Raw genomic sequence first — 20584 nt, 5'->3', positions numbered from 1 at the left:
TCTTCCGCATTTCTGCTTTTCTTGTTGATTGATACTCATTAAGCTACACTGCTTCAGTATTTAAAAAAATGAGTTATAAAGAAATGACATGCACCTCTGGCATCTATAGGAAACATACAATACATAGATAGTGAATTTTAGACAACAGGCCCATGTTACCCAGGCTGTTGATCAACTAGCACCAGATGAGATGAATTGTGAGTAGTTGAAGTGATATGTGACACAAATCAAACAATGATATTTGAGGAGTGAAAATTGTTGCAGTGAGAACCTTCTCCCACTCTGTATGATGTCACTCCCTGTAGGCTCAGAACGTTCCATCAAAAAAATCCAACAATAATATGCATATCAACCCATGATACCCAAAGAATGAGTTACTTTCATGAAATTCAGCCAGGTATTTTTGTGAAATCATGCTAAGGGTCAAATGGTAGAAAAATACCTATTCTTTGTTGAAAGGAAGAAAAGAATCAAAGAAAAGAATAACTTTGCACTCCTTCCTGCCTGTCAAAAAGGCCATGACTTTGAAAAAGGTCCAAGTGCTTTAAATGGTAGACAGTGAGTGTGGTCTGTCTGCTCTGACAACAGTTGTGTCACAAAGGTAAAATCAAAATTTTCCAACCTTGTCAGTTTGTACAGGCATCCAACAAACATCCCACTTTGCATCTTTTCTCTGTCTATGAATTTGTTTTGAGACTGTTTTGTTTGCGTGGATAACAAAGGGTGTGTATGCCTCTGAAACGTGTGTATATGTAAAAGAGAGCGCATCACATAAACCAAGTTCATAAGTAGCACTTAATGAGAACATGGACAGCTAAATAGAAAGATGTCACTGCAGGGATGTCAGATACAACATTCTCCACAGGCTGTTCACCCTGAATTGAGAATGTGCAATTATAGACATTATGCAGTTTTCCATAAAGCTTTGACGATGTTAGAGGTTCACTTGTGCGGGAAATGCGCAGAACACAATGCCTGTGTAAATGTTCAGCCAGACCATGACGTTTCATTTCTTGTTTGTTTGGAATGTGTTTTAAGCGCTCGTGAATAACTACATAATCTCAAGCAGTAATTGGTTCTAAATCACAGCATGATTGTTACGCGAGTGCAGTTTTCTTCTTCTCTTTTCTACACCGTTTTCACAGTCCATCCCTCTATGACGTTTTTTACATGCTGCAATTTTCTTGATTTTAACAGTGTGTGATTGAGTGACGAAGAGAAAGTGAGACTGTTTTTAGAAAAGGTCAAATCCACGTCCCTCCCCCCATCTCAGTTTTTCCATACAAGGAATGAGAGTGTGGGGGCCCGGAGAACAAAAGTCCTTTCTTAGCGCCACATGTACTTCCATCAACCACTGTGTTGGCTGCTGGCTGCTGTGGCCCTTCAGAGGATCAATTAGCTGGCTAATGCGAGGCTAGCGATCCAGATGTACACACCAGGAACTGTTTAGAGGTTGGGGTGCAGTTTGGGGGGAGGTAGGCAATCTGTGTTGGAGGCTGAAATAATGAAAGCCATCCGAAGCTTCTGAGTCACACTGCTCTTTATCAAATACACAGTGGAGCTTGTAACAAGTGATAAATCTCAAGTTCAGACCCTCTGGTTTTCAAGACGCAGGACATCAAATGGTTTTGTGTTTCCTCCTAAAGCTGTATTTAGTATTTTAATCATCAGGTGACGTGTTAGGAATCTGTTTAGTAGTGAGGGAGGGGACATATGTATTTGTTTTGATTCAACAACAACAAAAGTTTATTAGCAGTTTTTTGGACTGTCAGAGTTCCTGGGGGGGTGTCTGTACCTGTGCTGAAGTCTATAGTTAAAGCCTGTCAAATAACTACACGAGGTCACATATCAGTTTCAGCAGCACTGCACCAAAAAGACATGGGGGGAGGAGAGGAAATAAATACCAATACAAAATTTGCAACAAAAAAACATTCATATCAGCCAAATGCTAGCAGTGTCACAAAGCGCTGAGTGCATTTGCGAGATTTTTCCAGGAGTAGAAGACTTTTGCTAAAATGTTGTGCTCATCGCTGTCACCTTTGAACCCAGTCATCAAAGAATGGAGGAGCACTTGAACAAAACAATTGTACTCTGCGATGCATTTCCTCACCCAAAAAAGCTAATGAACACACACAGAAGGACCGGTCGTCTTCTCTTCTTCTGATTAAGTCTTTATTTCATCCAGAACAAAGACGGGAGGATGTACTCAGCCTTGGCTGATGTTTTTACCTCAGCAAACATTTTGAATTATAGCAACAAAATCATCTCAGCTGAACAAACGCTACGTCTCCCAAGTGTTCTCAAACGCTGCCAGCTAGTCAACCGTAATCTAGCCCAGTAAGCTCTGGGGATTTTTAGTCCAATATTGAGGCTGCTGAGGCAAATAGCTACTTAGCACTACTAGAGTTCTGAGGGAAATATTGTACTTGCTCCTCCTATTGTAACTACAGTAACCATTGATAAGATTATTTCTGTTACAAATATTATTTGTAAACTAAAGATGAAACTTGGTTGTAAAATTTGATAAATGCACATCATGGATAACGTTGAATGGTGTAGATGATAGATGGGACTAGCAGGCTGGATCTCTCTTGCTAGTTAGCATAAGAAGCATTGCATTTCAAAATGAGAAATGACTCTCTTTTGAAGAGACTGGCCCTCGTGCAAATTTTATGGTTAAAGTGAAATCCCAATATAAAGTGGGAATAGCTGTATTAAAATGGAGCCAAATAGCCAAAAGAAAAGAGCTCATGCTGATATTAAATCTTAAACTCTGATATCTTGTTAGTCAGGACTATCTCATCCTTTCCAGTTCCTGGTGGCTCCCATGAGAATGTTTTTGTGAGGTCATCCTGTGTTCCTGGGAGATTGTGATAGTTTTTTTCCTATGATACTGAGTTGATCAACAAATTCAATCATCATCAAAGTGTTTTAACATTAGCCTTACCACCAGATCGAATGAGCAGCAAGTAGGACGTGCACAAACCAAACTTGGCAGCCTGTGAGTTGCACATCATCAGTGGAGGTCCTTACTGGAGAGCTGAGAACATTTCGGCAGGGACTCTGGCAGACTTGCTGCAGTACCGAAATTCAAAACGATCATTGGAAGAAAGAGTAAAGCATTCCTCAGAAATGGCACAGAAAAGAATAAAAGAGCTTATTATTTGGTGTTTATTGCATCATGAAGTGCTTTGTGTCACAGGAGAAGTCCAAAAACTATATGAGGGCTTTGGTAACGTGAAGCAGAACCACAAACTGGCCATGGAATAGAAAGGTTTCATAGATAGAATGTCTGCCTCACAGCCGTTAATATGAATAATATTAATAAAAATATTTATTGTAAGGGTAATGATGAACGAGTTTGCAAGTACTGTTCATAAAACAATAAAACTAGGTTGTAGAAGGTATGTAGGTGCTAATTCATAGCTCCAAAGTATTGATTACATCATGAAAAACGTGTGTAAGATGTTTTCTTTGAACGTTCTAATCATAAAAACCACTACTCAGTAATAGCAACATTGTTAGGACTTGTTTAACTATTCTGTTGTTTGTTCAGTAATATATGCCACGTAATCCATAACCTGTTCAGAAATTGTTAATATTTCCATGTTCCTTTGTAGGATATCAAAATATAGTTGTGGCAATGCACAGGAAGGCGTCCTGTGGTAGCAGAGGTTTGTCCTTCGTAATTCTTCTTTCCTTATTAAACATTTGTATATGTCTGAGCTGTTCCAGACATCCTGAGGCTTAGGATTTGTAGCATAAATATAAAGATTTAACGTGTTTATTGAATGCTCATTGGTTGAATATCAAGGAAGGTAGATATGTGAATAATACACCAGAAAAACAATGTTTGGACTCTCCTTAGACCCAGAAGGAAAGTCTTATTCTGGACAGTTTGTGGGGAGGAAGTTGTGTACTTTTCAGTTCCAAGAATAAACTGAGTCGACTGTAAATATCTTCCTCAAATAGTGGCCGGGGCCTTTATTTACCTCAAGCGTAGAGGGCACTATGCCTTCTATTAGAGACAGAGCATTATTTCTAATCTATTTTGATCTTTTTCCCCTCTTCACTCGTGGTCAACCCTCTGTCGTGCTCATTTCTTCAGCCTCTTTCTGAAAACTGGCTTTTAATTGACTGCCGGCTTTTATTTGAGGGAATCCGGCAACATGAGTGCAAGGAATTAGTTCGATAGCAGAACTAAGTAGAGACCATCAGACAGGCTTTTGTGAGCTTTCTCTGACTCCAGTAAATAACAAGCTAGTGCTAATATCAGTGAGACAACAGGGCTTTTTTGGATTTTTTTTTTTCAAAGAGGTTCAGAGACAGAGTGGTCAGAAAGACTCAGTCTTTACCACAAACTCCCTGTGTTTGCAATCACTCATGGTGGTAGCGTGTCCCCGAGCAAGATTCTATCAGCTGGTGTGTGATAACTAAAAACTTACCACCTGAGGCACCGGTGCCAAATACTGTCTGTCAGTGATATGTTAACATGACTGGGAATAGAACCTAGATATGGCATTTAAAATAACACACGTGAGTTAGAAAACATTTCTGCAAGTTTGGCAGGTAAAAGAGCTTTTAATAGTTGGTTTCATCATCTTCAAAACTGTAGAATTGAGTGAAATTGTTCTAAGCTCACTTTCCATCCTTAACCAGTGCAAATTTTCCCTTCTATTGATGCAAATGCAGTAGTGAGCTGTGACTGTTTGAAGACTGTTCAAAACCATTATGCTTATGAGAATTCAAGGGTTGATTCCCCAATTCTCAAGTCTTTATATTTTGGTACTTAGCAACTGCCCTCTACTGGGAGAAGCCTAGCATTTCAACTGGTGCCTAGTGACATCATAGAGCCATTTGTCATCACCAAACACCCATCCTATAAAACCAAGCTTTTCTCTTACTCCATAGACTATATTGGAGCGTGTTCATGTTCATTGTCGATTGAAGGACATTGCTCACAGGGATTTAGGCTGCACCATTAGCTAAGTTTGAATGTTTGCATCCATGAAGTCTAACTGCTCCCATGTTTTCTTGTATTTGTATTTTGCTTCTGCTTTGGTCCTTTTTGGTCATGAAAGGATCACTGTTCTATGTCCAGCATCCTCTTTGGCTCTTGACTGTTGATTTATCTTACAAGAAAATCAGAGGGAGCATCTCCAAAATTGGACCTGGGCGCTGCATCCAGCATCTCTCTGTCTCAAAATAGCACGTGGGGACGCACATTACTGAGGCTAAAGCTAAAGGGGATGCTATATTTTTGGCATTCTGGAAGGACAAGATCAGCCACATCAGCAAAAGTCACTGAGCTACTCACAATCACAGCTTCCCCTCAGCCTCTCCCTGATCCTTTCAACACCACCCACTTTTAAGCATTTTCCAAAATGATGCAGTGGGTGAAGTTAGCTTCAAAAAAGAGGTTTTAGTTTCTTGTTAAATTTGGCCCTGGACCCCGGCATAGGGACTGTGCCAATATAGCGTTTTTATGCCACCATACAAGCAATAGCCATGACATTATATTTCAGGGAGTCTGTCCAATTCTCATGAGTGAGATATCTTTGTCACGCCTCACAGGAATGTCTTCAAATTTGGTACGAACGCTTACTTGGAATGAAAGATGAACCGATTGGATTTTCTTTGTTTTAGTTTTTTTAGTCAAAGGTCTTTGCACAAACATATTTTTGTCTATAACTCTAGACTTCACACCATTTTATCAAATTTTCAAGCAGTATTTAACAAACATAGCATTGTGATTTAATGACATTGTTTTGTTTCAAGTTCTACTTCAATATGACATCATTATCATGATAACACTACACTAGTTCGCTTGAGGAAGTAATGATAAGTTTTGTTTTGCCAAAAAAAAGATACTTGTACTTCCTTAGTAGTCTGCCCGTCCATACATGACATTAAGAGTCAGGGCAGACATGGGTAGGAACTGCAACTGGCTGGTGGAGGGATACAACCGCAAGGCTTTAATTTTACATTTTCAAGGGCCAATGTTGTGTTTTTGTTTTGTTTTTTCGTGTTTCTGTTTTCAATTGTTCCCAAATAGGATCAAGCATATGTGGCTGCATGCAGTCGCCTGAAAAAGCTTGCAACATGCCAGTTGGCCTCTCCCAGTAGATTTATGATATTGTGGCTTTGTGATACGGCAGATTTGGAGGATTTGTGCTCTTTTATTGACCCCATCACAAGTGACACCTGTGTTGTCATCATGGCTTTACATCTTTGTATCCTATGCCTGTATAGAGATCAATAATCATGGCAAATGCTTGCAATCATGACATTAAGATTCTAAAATTGTGACCATTTCAACACATTTGTTGCTTAAATACATAAAATAAAGGGATGTATTTATAGTTTTGCTCGTCGTGCACTCACAAAGTGGACAGATTCACACACAGCTGTAAGCAAATGATAATGTTGTTGCGTACCTGCTGGACACATAATCAATCATCTGGAAATTTAATGCCACAGTTGTGTTCAAAACATGTTTCCCTGCCCTTAGGTGGTTAGAAAAGCAGCTAATGCAGGTTTGATAGCTCAGGAGGACAGATATAATAGTGAGGACTTTTATCAGTAGGATATATTCACAAACTGCTGCAAAGTTGACAGTAATAATGCTGTTTGTCAATCCCTGTGAATGCATTGAATGGTTTGAATCTAGCAGGAATCTCAGAACGAACAACGAAAAGTTAACTGACCATGTTCGCTCTGAATGCACTGCCTCATTTACTGTAGTAAATCTCTCTTGCAACGTTCCTCCTGCACGCTGAATGTGTGTGAGCTTGCATTAATAGCTTCAGTTCTACAACAGTAAGCCTATTTAGAAGACTTGGACTAAGGGAGGACCAAATAAACAAAGCACTGGCTTCACAGCCATGCTTAGTTTAAGTGTGTGTAAGAAAGAGAGAGTTGTGTATTATCCAGATTCTCACCAATCATGAAATGGCACGTTCTGTATGTAATCCAATATCATGGGGTCAGGAGAAGTGTTTTCTAGACAGGTCAACATCAGAGTAGTAAAAGTAGTCAAGCTTTTGATTGATTAAAGGTCATTGTTGGGGAGTAGAGCAGAATTTATTTTCCAACACATTCTTCACAGTAGCTGGTCGTCTTCATGCTGACTGGAGTGGAAACCTCAAAGCCTAAGCAAGCCAGAGAGGGAGAAGGTCACAGAGGTCTTCTAGCTGGTTATCAAAGGTCAAAAAGTGTTGATATTGACAGAGTTTAGTAGAAACACTATTATTGTCTGCACCAATTTTTACGTGTGTGTGTGTGTGTGTGTGTGTGTGTGTGTGTGTGTGTTCTTCTCAAGCCTGCTGTTATCTGCTCTTCGTGTTTTCGTTAGCATACGGAAGTCCTCCCTGTTTTCTCTACCACATTCTGTTGCTCTTAAGTCAGCCATGTGAGAATAACTGTCGACCAGCAGTCCTGCAGAGCCCCGGGAACGTGTCTGTGTCGAAGTGTGTGTTATTCCTTGTGTAGTCATTTGTGTGTGTTTTTGCTTTTGTGGACCATCTATATCTCAGTCCTGGTCCAGACCCCTATCTCAGGGGAAGAACAGGATATACATAGACCTCTAAGTAATGCCACTGGCAGCCAGTGACGCATAAACACACACCACAGCGCGCTGTTATCATTACTCTAGAAGATGTCTCGTCCAATTGTTCGCCCTCGTCATCGTAGCTGAGGGCTGGAATTGTCTTTCATGTGAACAAACCGCTTGATGAAGTCCAAGGCTGAGTCAAACCAGCCGTAATACAGAGCAGCCGTTCTTCATCCCTGAAACGTTGGAACATATTGATGAACATTTCAAATGAAAATAATCATTTGAATATACTGTATAACTATTGGTTAAATAATAGTAGTAGTGGTGATATTGTTGTTCATTTTGTCATCCCGTGTCCTCCAATGACACATTTCTGTAATTAAACCTTGAGGGAGCTGGGAACTTTAGAAAGACTTTTGGAAAGTAGAATTACATCAAAACCTTACTGTATATATACATGGAAGGTTGAAGAAAATTAGATTGATAGGTTGAAGAAAATGAAAAAACGATCAAGAAAATTAAGACAAATTCGGATCTGAGGATATTCAGGTCGGCTTTTTTCCTCCCACTCTCCATCCCAGTCCTTAAGTGTTGCGTCTCTACGGAAGCTAAGTCTGCTCCTTTAATGTATTTCCTGAAAACTTGACTGAAGATGCATTTGACTTTAAAATAATACCAATAGCTACTAAATCTGAAACTGTAGATTTTGGTGAAAAAACAGAGATTAGACACATGACACTGACTGGACTCGACCCACTAGGGAGACAATGGGTTGACTTTGTTAAAGATATAGTTCCCTGGCAGTGTATCAAAAACTGTCTTTAGATGAGTCCTGACATTTGAGGCAGAGACCCTTTAACTCAACATCAAACAAGTCCTCAACTTTCCCATAGAATTACTGCCTGCCTCTTGTGTCACTTTAAATGACGGCAGTGACGGTCAGGGCTGAATGAGAGGCTATTTCCTGCTCTCTCATGGAACCTAACCCTGCTAAGTCTGGATAGATGTTCGCTCTCTTTGCTGCATATACAGTATGTGGGGCTGTATCATCCAACCACCCTCTCTCAATAGGCTCAATAAGGATAAGGCTACTAACTGAACCCCCTCTCCCTCCCCTTAGTTGGGAGAAGCGTGTGGACCAGCGGGGAAGGTTCTACTACGTGGACCACAACACCAGAACCACCACATGGCAGAGGCCTACGGCGGAGTCTGTGCGCAACTATCAGCAGTGGCAGAGCCAGCGCAACCAGCTGCAGGGCGCCATGCACCAGTTCAGCCAGCGATTCCTCTACCAGGTACTCCAGGCCTTTACCACAATCATTTGTATGAACCCAGTCCGCCTAGCTTTGAAAGTCATCAGGACTTCACCTACTCTGATAGTAGTATCATGTCGAGGTATCATAGTCGTATTCAATCATGTTGTCCTTTTTGGTCCATCAGACAAACAAACTCGTCCCCTGCAGATTTGTCAGGATGTTGAGTCTTTGCATCCCTCAGGAGATGATTTTGTACAGTGAGTAATATTAACAGTCCTGACCACAAAAGCCTGTGTTATACTCCTTCACAGATGAGTACATAAACAGCGGAACTTTCCCAATTATGCCACTTTGTGGTGTCTGCTTGGATTACACCTTCCATATCTACACCACCCTCTTGTCAGCGTCCATTTTGGTTCTCTAGTGCATGGAAAGTTGCTGCTCTTGTGGCATTGTAGCACGTCGACAAATCCACGTGGTCATACAAAAATTGCCTCATAATGGCCTACGCAGACATTCACAAAATCTCTGGTGATGAATTTCACCCCACAAGGATTTGTAAAGTGTAACAGAAGTATAAGAAGTCCGGCATCATCTAACAGATCTAAACCGACATGATTGTAGTACTTCCCTGGAAAGTCAATGATTGGAATAATTTGTAAGAGCCTCCCAACTCAACCAAGGATTTTCAAGTCAAGTGAAGCTCACTTTATCCCCTCTGTGCCAGGATTGTTTCCTCACTTGGATGCAGAACGATTTGTTTTGATACGTGTTATTTGCACGATCGTTCGTGTTTTTTATAACCCCCATGAGAATGGAAATCAGTGAGTGTTGCGATCCGCAGTAGAAGAGAGGAATACTGCTTCAGTTGCTGTTCTACTACTGTTTACCTTGTACTTAATAGAGTAGTAGAGGTTAGGTTCCAGTGTTTTTCCAGTGGAGTCAGTTCAGGTCTGTGTGTCCTCTCAGTGAAGCAGCCAAGGTCAGTCTGCAGCCAGACAGTAAAGGCTTGTAGGACCAAAACAACAGAGTTTTTCTGAATGGACCCTAAGTAAAATCAGGAGTAAAGCTCTTTACGGGCTTCTATAAAAACATCCCACCCTGTATGTGTGTGGGGTTTCATGTTTGGGTGCACTTGTGTGTGAATGTGTCTCTGTCTACACTTGTGTTTGTCTTCGGGCTTTCTCAGTTTTCCCTCAGTCCTTGAAATCATCCTATCATCATCTTCTCATACTGTCTATTTAACACACTAACTCTCATTTTCCCAATTTCCATCTTCTGAGGCTGGGCAACATATGAAATGTTATTTAAAGTCACAGTTAAAGATTCCACTGATTTTGACAAGATAAAGAATTACAAGATGCTCTTGTTTTGTGATGCAATGACAGAAAGAGAGACTAAGAGTCACAGGAGGAACAAAATCGGTGTCAGGATTCATTCAGGTTTTGTCCTCATTCCTTGTGTGAGAACAGCCACCAGGAAGGTCTGCCCTCCATGTTGATGGTGCTCTGCTCCGTCTTGGAATGCCCACGCTGCTGATAGCGGCGACTATTTATGGTCCCAGTGTGTGTGAACAAGGAGCACACACAAACTGGCTCATAGTTTAGCCACGAACACACCTACTCACAGGCCGTGTGTGTGTGTCAGACTAAAACAACAACTACTAAACACAAAACATAAATCACCTGCTCCTCGTGTGTGTGAGCAGATGTGTTCACAGCGCTGTAATGTCAAGGTCAGGTGCCACTTTTTTTCCCCTGTCGGCACATGACATCCAAAGAGGGTCAAGAGGCCGGTTGTCCTTTTAAATGGACCATAGGGCTGTAACGGGTGCATGTGCATGCACAAACATACACATAGACACTGCAAAATTGTGCAGTCTCCTAATGTGTGTGTGTGTGTGTGTGTGTGTGTGTGTGTGTGTGTGTGTGTGTGTGTGTGTGTGTGTACAGAGTAATTGCAGCTCGTTAGTAACTCCAGAGAGAACAGCCTCGGAGTCATTAACTGCTGTTTCCGGCTCTCCTCTCTCTCGCCCTCTCTCTCTCTCTCTCTCTCTCTCTCTCTCTTTCCTTTCCCTGTTTAACCATCCACAACATCCCTTCATCATGATTTCACCCCTCCAAACTCTCCCTAAACTCTTTGAAATCCCCGTCCTCTGCCTCAGACCAAAATATCTCTGTTTATCTGGCCTCATTTCAGATAACCTCTCCCCTCTTACTTTCTTTCTTTCCTCCTCCACCCTCAAACCAGTCTTTCACCCCCTCCACTCACCTTCCCATTTTTTTCTCCTCCAGTCCACTTCTCTGATTTTCAGTCCATCCTGGCGGGAACAAGGCCCCTTAACAGCAGCACCTGAATCAGCCCTGTGTTTTATCATCCGCAGCACAGAACAGAAAACTCACACACGTCCACACGGGTGCATGTCAGCTTCACTCATGTTTACACACATCCTGTCTGGGCTCACATTTCCATAGAGCACATTTATATGTAGCTTATTCCATGAAAGGACAATGAACAGAACATGCTTAAAGTGCGCTGATGGCGGTTCAGTTAGGAGGTTGATTCAGAACGTAGCAGGAGGAAACAGTCCTCGCACATTAATGAAAGGTTGAAAGCAACAGTCCTACTTACCTGTCTACCTGTTGCATCTGGAACTGTGTTTCCATTTAGTTTGAAATCACATGTTGAAACAAATCTGGGTTGTCAATCCAAAAATGGAGCGAGGTCTTCAGGACAAGTGGAATTGTCCTTTAGTGCTAGTTAGGATCGAACGCGTGGCATGCTGTTTGTCCATGAAGACGAACAGAGCAAAAACACCTGATCAGTCATATTTGCTACATCAGCGCTTATCAAACTCCAGTTTTGCAAGTTACTCTTTTCCAAAAATGGCAAAAATTAGCTCGCGCAAGTGTAACAACTTTTGTTGCCAAAATGAGGTTTAATTCTTGCCATTTCTGTCTGGCCTTTTGTTTTGCAGTGCTTCAAAGTCTGCAAAAAACATCTTGATAGAAACTCAACTTGTGTCACAGTGGCATTTTCCTTTTGGCCATAAAGCTCCATCATTGTTGAAATTTATTAAAACGCATCAGTGAGACTTTTTCTTTGATAATAATTGAAGGATTATGGACTGGTTGATTTTGATGCACTGATTGACTCAGTGACAGAAGTATCATTCAAGTGTTTGGTAAATGCCACAGAGAAATCAGCTAGGAGGCTTCAACTGAAGTTAAAGGTTGCCATGGTGATGACCACAGCTCGGTTCAGACAGGAGCCGCCTCTCAAACTTTAAACAATTATTCAAAGACCAGCTGCTTTTACCTCCATCCAGTGAGAAATCAGAGACTCGGATAAATGATATACATTTTTTGTATAGCAGTTGAATCCTATTCATAGTTTCTCTCTTAAAAACCCTGTATTCACTTAGCACTGTGAGTCGTGGAGCAAAGTTTCTGCTTGATAATTATATTGTATGAAGGAAGGAAGATTTGCCTCCTTCCTTAATAAGGTTTTAATAGTGAAATTGTGTGTTACCAGGCAGAAACACCAGTTTTAATACTCTCTCTCACTGTTGTGTTATGTGGCTTCAGAATGTTCTATAATCAAAATGTCTAATTTTGTCAATATTGACAAATTCGATAAATAATTCCGGTATTCAACCCATGACTCGAATCTCCGCTGAAATCTCCTGGGGTCTTCCTCGACACACGCGCCACCCCTCCACCAAGGTTGTTTGAAAAGGTAGTTTTTGCTTAATCCTGCTAATAGACGGACAAACAACACTGAAACCATAACCTCCTCGGTGGAAGTAATAAATTCCAAATATGCAACAAAAATTGCTTCGCTAGATCAGTCCAACACACACGCACGCGCGCGCACACACACACACACTTTTCCTGAACTCTAGGACCTCAAGTGTTTCATTCTTTTCACTTTCTCTTTTTCTCTAACACACATTTTTCCCTCTTTATTTGTCAGAGGTGGAAAACAAGTAAGGCATCATCGTAACAAGTTAAACTTGAAATTATACTTAAGCTTTCAGCATTTAATGGAATATTCTTTTTTTATATGAACAGTACATTGATCTGAAACCGCGGTCGTCCGTCATGTTAGAGGTTCATCTACACCCGGGGCATCTGGCCTTTACGACGTATTCCTTCCAGATCTATAATACCCAACCTTTATTTCACACGTCTTTGCCAGTATGCTGCTGTTCCCACTCTTCCTCTCCCTCCCTTGTTTTCACAAGCTCTTTCTTTCCTCCCTCCAGCCTCACTCTGTCTGCAAGCTGCTGAGGAGCTGAATGGTCAGAGCCAGAATGAAGTCATCATGTCTTTATATCATTATATTCTCCTTTTACCTTTTTTAGTCACAGAAAACCCATAAGGGTGGGGCGCGGGGGCATAGATTGGCTGTTGATGGGAGTGACACACACACACACACACACACACACACACACACACACACCCTTTAACCCTGTTGTGTGCCCTCTCTTGCTCCTCCAGCAGGCCCAGTCCTTTCCATCCCAACTCCCTCAGAGTTTCCATGACACAGCCACTTTTAATGGTCACACTCACATTTCTGCTTGGGAAACGCCGTGTAACATTGACATTTGGTGGATAATACGCTACTTTATGGCTTCTCAGAAAATCATCATCACTTTAAAGGTCCACTAGCTTTCATTTAGAAAATGGCACCTTTTTTCACTTCATTATAGATGATAAATGAAAAAAATAAAAACCTGTGCTTTTGCCAAAATCATCCAAACACCTCTTTGTTTTGATTATTTTGTAAGAGCATATTATTTTAATGGTTGTTTTGCTCACCAGACAGGACTTCCATTGTCCGTCCCCACCTTTTTATTTACTCTGACCAGCTCATTAACACAGCGTGCTCTCAACGTGGTGGTTCAGTAAATCATGAAGAGCGACACGCTTCAAGCAGCCTGCTTGATTAACATTTTTTAAGCATGAAAACCAATCAGTGCTAGCTAATTCTAAACAAGGATCTTTTCAGCGACTATTCTGCTGTGTGTGTGTGTGTGTGTGTGTGTGTGTGTGTGTGTGTGTGTGCGCGCGCACAACATGTGGACATACACACCAAATGACTGTTTGCTGTAGACAAACTTTCCACATCATGGCACACACGGTCTTTTTTTTTTCGTGTTCTCCGTGTGTGTATATGATCGCAGGCTGAGCAAACCTTGCAGTGGTTTCCAGGCTCAGGGTGAATAAAGGTGCCTTTTGTCAGGCCCCGGGGTGGGTTGAGGAGGCGGGATGGGTGGGGCGGGGGGTGTCCAGTCTGGAACAAGCATGAATGTTCCCTCAGTTCCCTCAGACATCACACTTCCCTGCCTACTTTCACAGCAGCGCTAGAAGAGAGCAAGAGAGAGGAGGAGGACCTCTGGGTGGGGTAGGGAGGGGTGCCATGGTGGAGGTGAAGAAGGAGGAGGAGGAGGAGGAGAGGGTGGAGTGTATCAGGGAGGTGAGCGGGAAGCCAGGGGGGTGGGGCTTCCATCCAGCCAGTGAGCTCATTGGAACAGCGTTGTTGTTTTATCCTCCTACCGAGCATGTAGATTTTGGAAGGCATACGAGCCACCGGCCGGTCAGCTCCCTCAGTCGGCCCTTACCGCTGCAGCCGAGAGGAACCACCCCCAGCCCCCTCTTCCACTTACATACACACACACACATACACGTGTGCACACGCACACACATTTGCCTGACTTACCAGTAGGCATCACCTCTAGTTCTGTGAGCTGTGAGGTCAAACGAAAGCTCACACGCCCGATGTTGAGACTTGACGCGACAAGATTGGGACAGCTATTTGAGTGAGTTTTACTGGCGTTTTTTTTTTTTCTCCTTTTTTTTGGGGTACTCATTTATTGGTTTTCCATCTTTTACATATTTTTTTGTGGGGGGGTTGCTTTTTCACAACCTTTGCCTCCTCCTCTTCACACTACGGTGAGAAACCGAATGGACAGACAGAAGAATTTCACACCGTGCCTCCCAAAGACAACCGAAGGAGAAATCTGAGCAGAAAGGTGGACGAAGGAAGAACGTAGACAGAAAGGTGTCCTAATTGGATTTGTGTTGTCTCTCTCTTTCTCTCTGTTTCTCTCCAGCCGTCCGGCGCTCCAGTGGAAAATGACCCTCTGGGCCCGCTGCCTCCTGGATGGGGTGAGTTTATCCTTCAGTCTCCTTGTGTATATAGACACACCACACAAAGATGTATGGGTCTGACTTGTTCTAAAATGGATGTGAGGTTTGGCTTTGGTGAGCAGAATGGATTTTCTAGAGGGTGCAAAATTGTGTGAAACACCTTCATACCTGCTTGAGGTTTTGTGGATCTTAACCACCAGGACTGGATTCTGGAGTCCTCTTTGTCCAGATCATTTTCATCATGGTTGCTTGTCATGAAGAATGAAGCAGTACAAGTTGAATCAAGACACAATGACTGAGTTCTTGACTTTTCTTTTTAATTAGTTGCTCGGCGCAGTTAAGATTGAGTGTAGTTTGGAGGAATTTTCAGGACCATAGCTCGTTTTAAGTTTTTATGCAATGTAAGAAATGGTGTGGTTTTTGTTATTTGGTCTCCTCTGAGTTGTGTGCGGTGAGGAGGTCAAGTGATTGATTTGTGTCCTCCAAGTGTCCATTTTGTTGTAACAAACCAGGATAAAATGTCCTTGTTTCCTTTTAATACTCTGCTCATGTTGTACCATTTATCACCATAAGTACTCCCCTTGCCCCAAAGTCCACAAATTACAGAGGCCGCATTATTGATGGGACTCTACATCATCCAGCATTTTCCCAAATAACTAACGTAATCTGATCTTAGCACAGTTTCTGTCACACATTCATTCATAAACAAAATGTCGCTGGCAGCTTCTGTCCCACCGACATTTTCAGACTTCATCATCACACAGCTGTGTTCTCTCCAGAAACCCTCTGTCTGTCTGTCTGTCTGTCTGTCTGTCTGTCTGTGTGTGTCTCTCTCTCTCTCGCTCTCTCTCTCTCTCTCTCTCTCTGTCTCTCTGCCTGTGATGCCTTTTCAGCATGTTGCGGTGCCTCAGAAGAAAACCTCAATTATAACACTGGCGCACATTCACTTCTCTGCTGCGCTCTTTTTCATCTGTGGTCACGTCGCTTGATTTATTTTTTTTCTCTTGTCTTCAGGCTCTGATTCCAAAAGAGGAATGGTAGTGGTTGGGGGGGGGGGGTGGACGAAAGACAGACAGCGGAGAATAAAAGAAAAGTAGAAGAAGGTGGGGGGGTTCCAGACTTCAGACTGGATAGTAAATTGGGGGTGGACTTCGTATTGGAGGGAGCTAGGAAGATTTGCAATTTGAGCACTACTGTTTCTGGAACCTCCACACACTCCTGTTAATGAGAAAAAGATGTCGGCGAGATGGAGGGAGGAGGATGGGGCACCGGTTCTTGGACCGCTGGCCTACCATTACACACACACACACACTTTCCTAACAGTTTGTCTGTTTTTGAAGTGCCTCCATTGTCGTTAACGCTATTTTGTTCGTTTCTTTTTTTTTCTTTTTTTTTGGAAAAGAAATGCTTTGTTGAATATTTGCTCCCAACACCGTGGGCACTTTTACTCCCAGGCGCGACCTTCTCACACACACACACACACACGTATGCACGCACACACACACATGCACACACACTTAGGTTAACCCTGGTGAGGTATTTGGATCAAGCCACAGTGAAATACCACACTGACTTGCTGGTTATCTAGCATGGCAGTAGATTTTTTTTTTCCCTCTTCGTTCCAAACGCGAGCCAGGTTGTTGCAACATGTTTAGTCCAACTCGTAAAAACACTCCAAATTGATAATTCCCCTCAAACGCTTTTTTTTTTTATTTTTAACACACCATTTTGTGATGTTTGTCTCCACAGAGAAGCGTCAAGACAACGGCAGAGTGTACTTCGTCAACCACAACACAAGAACCACTCAGTGGGATGATCCACGGACCCAGGGGTGAGACCGCAACATGTACTGACGTGTGTGTGGGTGGGTGTGTGTGTGTGTGTGTGTGTGTGAGTGTGTGTGTTCACGTGTGTGCATGTGTTTGCTCTAGTCGCCTGCTTGTTAGACAGTATGTCGCTTTGGGTGTTTGCTTTTCCAGAAAATATGATCATCATACACATGACGACAGAGTGAGTCATCCACACTACGTTGATGACATCAACACAAATGTACACGTTTCCCACTGACTTTGTCCTGAATATCATGGGATGTGCAGAGGCGTAGTCCCAGGGTAGGAAAACATAACAAATTCAGCAGGGAGGCCATGGATACGAAAAAAGTCAGTCATTTTACAGGAATCCACCTTATATTATTTGGCATGAAATTAGGCTCTTTTTCAGTCCTTTCTAAACTCAGAATAACCAAATCTGGCCGCTGATCAGATCAATACATTCACCGTTCATTCGCTCATTTTTCTTGCATCAACTTCGATTTCCTCAACATGAAACACATGAAGACATGAAACCTTTAGAGCTCTTAAAAGGTTCTGCACCTCATTCATGTTGATCGAAGCTGTAACTCTCAGTTATGTTACGTTCTCACATTTCAAATTCTAAGTTACTGTTCATCTGAACACGCAGGGCTTCCTCTTGCTTCTTTTTAATGATAGTCATCTGATATACTTACCTGACGAAGGTGATCTGGTCATAGAGATTTGGTTCCAGCTTGCAGGGATGCATTAAATCTGAGAGCCAGGCAGCAATATTAAAATATTAAATAGAAATAAAAACATATCCCGTGAGATCCATCCTGTAGGTGTTTGTAGAATCATCACATCAAAAATGCTTCGAAGGAATGAAAAAATAATTCTCGATCCTCTTTTTAATCAAAAAAAAACTTTGTTAAAAAAATGTCCTGCCTCCTACAAAGGAACCTTTTATGTTAGTGGTAAATCTTGAATTCTTTTTATTTTTTAAGTTTTTTACTACTTTTAATTCTTTAAGCTCGTTCTACATTTGACATTTTCTTTCTAGGTTTTTTTCGAGAAGAAGATTCGCATCTGAAGAACGGTTCAGAATTTGTTTTATCCTGCAGAGGCCGACAATCTTTTCATCCAGCTGGCCTGAAAGATTTTCAAGGATTCCTGCAGTACCTTCAGAAATGAGACGTTCTGTTAGCTGTTAGTTCAGCTTCTTCTTCCTTTTTTCATTTTTTTCCGCTGAGGCTCAACTGCAATGTAACATCAACTGATGAGAGGCATTAACTTGGTTTAGGATGAAACACGGATCACATAAGAAATATTCCTCTGCCCTCTTTTATAAGGAGCTAGTTTCCTCGAGGCCTCTTCAGTTGTGGGTTGATCTTTAATGTTTGGAAGCAGCCTGGGGGGCCCTCCATGCACCTAAACTCCACCTTGGCATGGCTGTGAACTTAAGGCCCGTGCAAGGTTCTGTTTTTTTGCATCAGGGGGCTTTCGATCGGCAGGTTGGCGAGGAGGTGTGTTGGTTTCATCCCCCAGGACGGGGCCCCTCTGGGCTGGCACCGTGCTCACTGCCCCTCTCCCTGTTTCAGGATGATCAAGGAGCACCCCTTGCCCCCGGGCTGGGAGATGAAGTACACCGCGGAGGGAGTCCGATATTTTGTGGACCACAACTCGCGCACTACCACCTTTAAAGACCCCCGACCCGGCTTTGAGTCAGGGTAAATATTCTCTCAGCGCTTCCTCCTAAACTTGCTGTTTGTAAAAGTACATTAGAGACGGAGGCAAAGGAAGGATCTGTTTCCATCAGGTTACAAAGCCAAACAACAACTGTTCATTGCAAACTACTTTTTCAACAGTGATTTGAATGAGTTCCAGCGTAATTTATTTCAAATATGAATTTAAAGCTTCAAGAGTAACTAAACAGGCCGCAGCTGCATCCTAAATCCATCCTTTGAGTTATTTTATCATTTTGTCCATCGTCTTTCTCCGTCTTTCTTGGCCTATTTTAAAAGATCCTTTAGACAGACAAAATCAGCTTTAGAATGCACATTAACAAAAAGTTATACACAACATGTTCAGGCACACAGACAGACACACACACACACACACACACACACACACACCTCTTCCCCTCAGCTCGTGGATGTTTGCCATGCCTTGAGGCGGTCTCAAATCTCACCGCAAAGTCAGGAGAATGTGCAAATGTGCGACAACAATTCCACTGCAGACTTCACTGGTGTGTTTGTGTGTGTGTGTGTGTGTGCGCGCGCGCGTGCGCGGGCCTCTGTGTTTATACTCGGCATGCACGTGTGTATTTGCTCATGTGGTCGCTGCTGACTGTCTGAGTGCATCTGCAAGCTACTTTTCATCCTGATATTTGAACAGGCTGTTTTGAGCGGAGTGCTTCAGAGAGTCTTTACTGTTTTTACCTTTTACCCTGCTTGTGTGTGTGTGTGTGTGTGTGTGTGTGTGTGTGTGTGTGTGTGTGTGTTTGTGTGTGTGCGTGCGCGCACATGTGCATGCACATGCACAGCCAGCACTCTCCTGCTGTGGTCTCCATTTCCTAACCCAAACCAAGATGTGCCTGGCAGCCTGTCTAGCACAAACCCCGACACGTTTGAGGCCTCCTTCTTTCCCACCGCCCCCCCTTCATCCCATTATCTGTCTCTCGCTCTGCGTCTCAGCCTCCCCAGTGCTGACAAGGCACATATCCAGTATGTGCAGCGGATTGGTGGAGCTTATACTAACACAGCTGCACACCCAGACTCACCTCTCGTCTGTGAGGCTCCCACTCACACAGAATGGCTGGTGTGAGTTTAACATTCATCTTCAACCAAACTGAGGCCTCTTTTTTTTTTTTTTTTGCGTTAATCAGCTGACATGTTCAGAGCTGAGAAGGCCATAAGTTCATCGGCTTTGGTTCTTTAGTTCTGACATCTAGAATCTCACCCTTCTATTGTATCAAACTGACTGTTTCTCCCATCTGTTTGTGTGTGTGCAGGTCACGGCAGGGCGGCTCACCCGGCGCCTACGATCGCAGTTTCAGGTGGAAATACCACCAGTTCCGTTTCCTGTGCCATGTAAGTGTTAACTGGACTCCGCAAAGTAACTCTTGTCCAGCCTTCTGTGTGTTCGGCGCATCATCCCCAACCCTCTCACCAGAACACAGCTGAATGTCCTCAGTTGTGCATCTAGAGTAACAGAAACATGGACAAAGTGATTGCTGATTTTTTGAAGATAAACTTTAATACGTTCAGCACCACAGAACAGGTTTCAAAACTTCTGTTTGATTTGGATGGAGGCAAAAATGAAACCCAAACCATCAAAAAATATGTACATTTTTATGTAATTTATAATAACATCTATGTGTATGTATATAGCATCATTAAGAGCAAATTTACAGGGCGCTTCACTAAAAGGGACAATAAAATACACAGCAGACAATGAGAAGAGCTTAGAATAAAAGATCATCTGGTTGGAGGCTCTGCAGCTTTATAGATATTCACAAAAAGTCAAAAGTTTCCAGCCTGCAGATCTCAGGTGGCCAGAAACAAAGTTGAAAGCTCACGTAGGGAGTAGTTAACTGATGAAGGTTCAGGCAAGTATCAGATGTGTAGATGAGGGGAATAACGCCTTTTCCTGTAATTTAAATTTACCTCAGCGTGTATTTTTGGGTTATTTGTCTCTGTGCAGTCCAATGCCCTGCCCAGCCATGTGAAGATCTCCGTGTCCAGACAGACGCTGTTCGAGGATTCATTTCAACAGGTGTCGATCCCTCTTCTACACTCACTCACTGAATGTAATTAGTGAACCGGG

The 20584-nt window shown here is 42.5% G+C and overlaps 1 protein-coding gene across 5 annotated transcripts in view; it reads left to right on the top strand.

Moving 5' to 3' along the window:
- Nucleotides 1–20584, top strand: part of wwp2 (WW domain containing E3 ubiquitin protein ligase 2) — a 48824-nt gene that overhangs the window by 20525 nt on the left and 7715 nt on the right. For 4 of the 5 annotated variants that reach the window (XM_086208622.1, XM_086208623.1, XM_086208620.1 and 1 more), the window contains exons 10-15: nt 8676–8850; nt 14930–14984; nt 16716–16797; nt 18358–18486; nt 19770–19848; nt 20462–20533. In XM_086208622.1, the coding sequence (XP_086064748.1) occupies nt 8676–8850; nt 14930–14984; nt 16716–16797; nt 18358–18486; nt 19770–19848; nt 20462–20533 (592 nt within the window). The remainder of the gene's footprint in view (nt 1–8675; nt 8851–14929; nt 14985–16715; nt 16798–18357; nt 18487–19769; nt 19849–20461; nt 20534–20584) is intronic. The other variant, XM_086208624.1, reaches the window with a different exon arrangement.

The sequence above is a fragment of the Aulostomus chinensis genome, chromosome 7 (assembly GCF_037954235.1).
Source record: "Aulostomus chinensis isolate RoL2024-O1b breed Wild chromosome 7, RoL_Achi_v1.0, whole genome shotgun sequence".
Lineage (NCBI taxonomy): Eukaryota > Metazoa > Chordata > Actinopteri > Syngnathiformes > Aulostomidae > Aulostomus > Aulostomus chinensis.
This window is presented reverse-complemented; position numbering and strand designations above follow the sequence as displayed.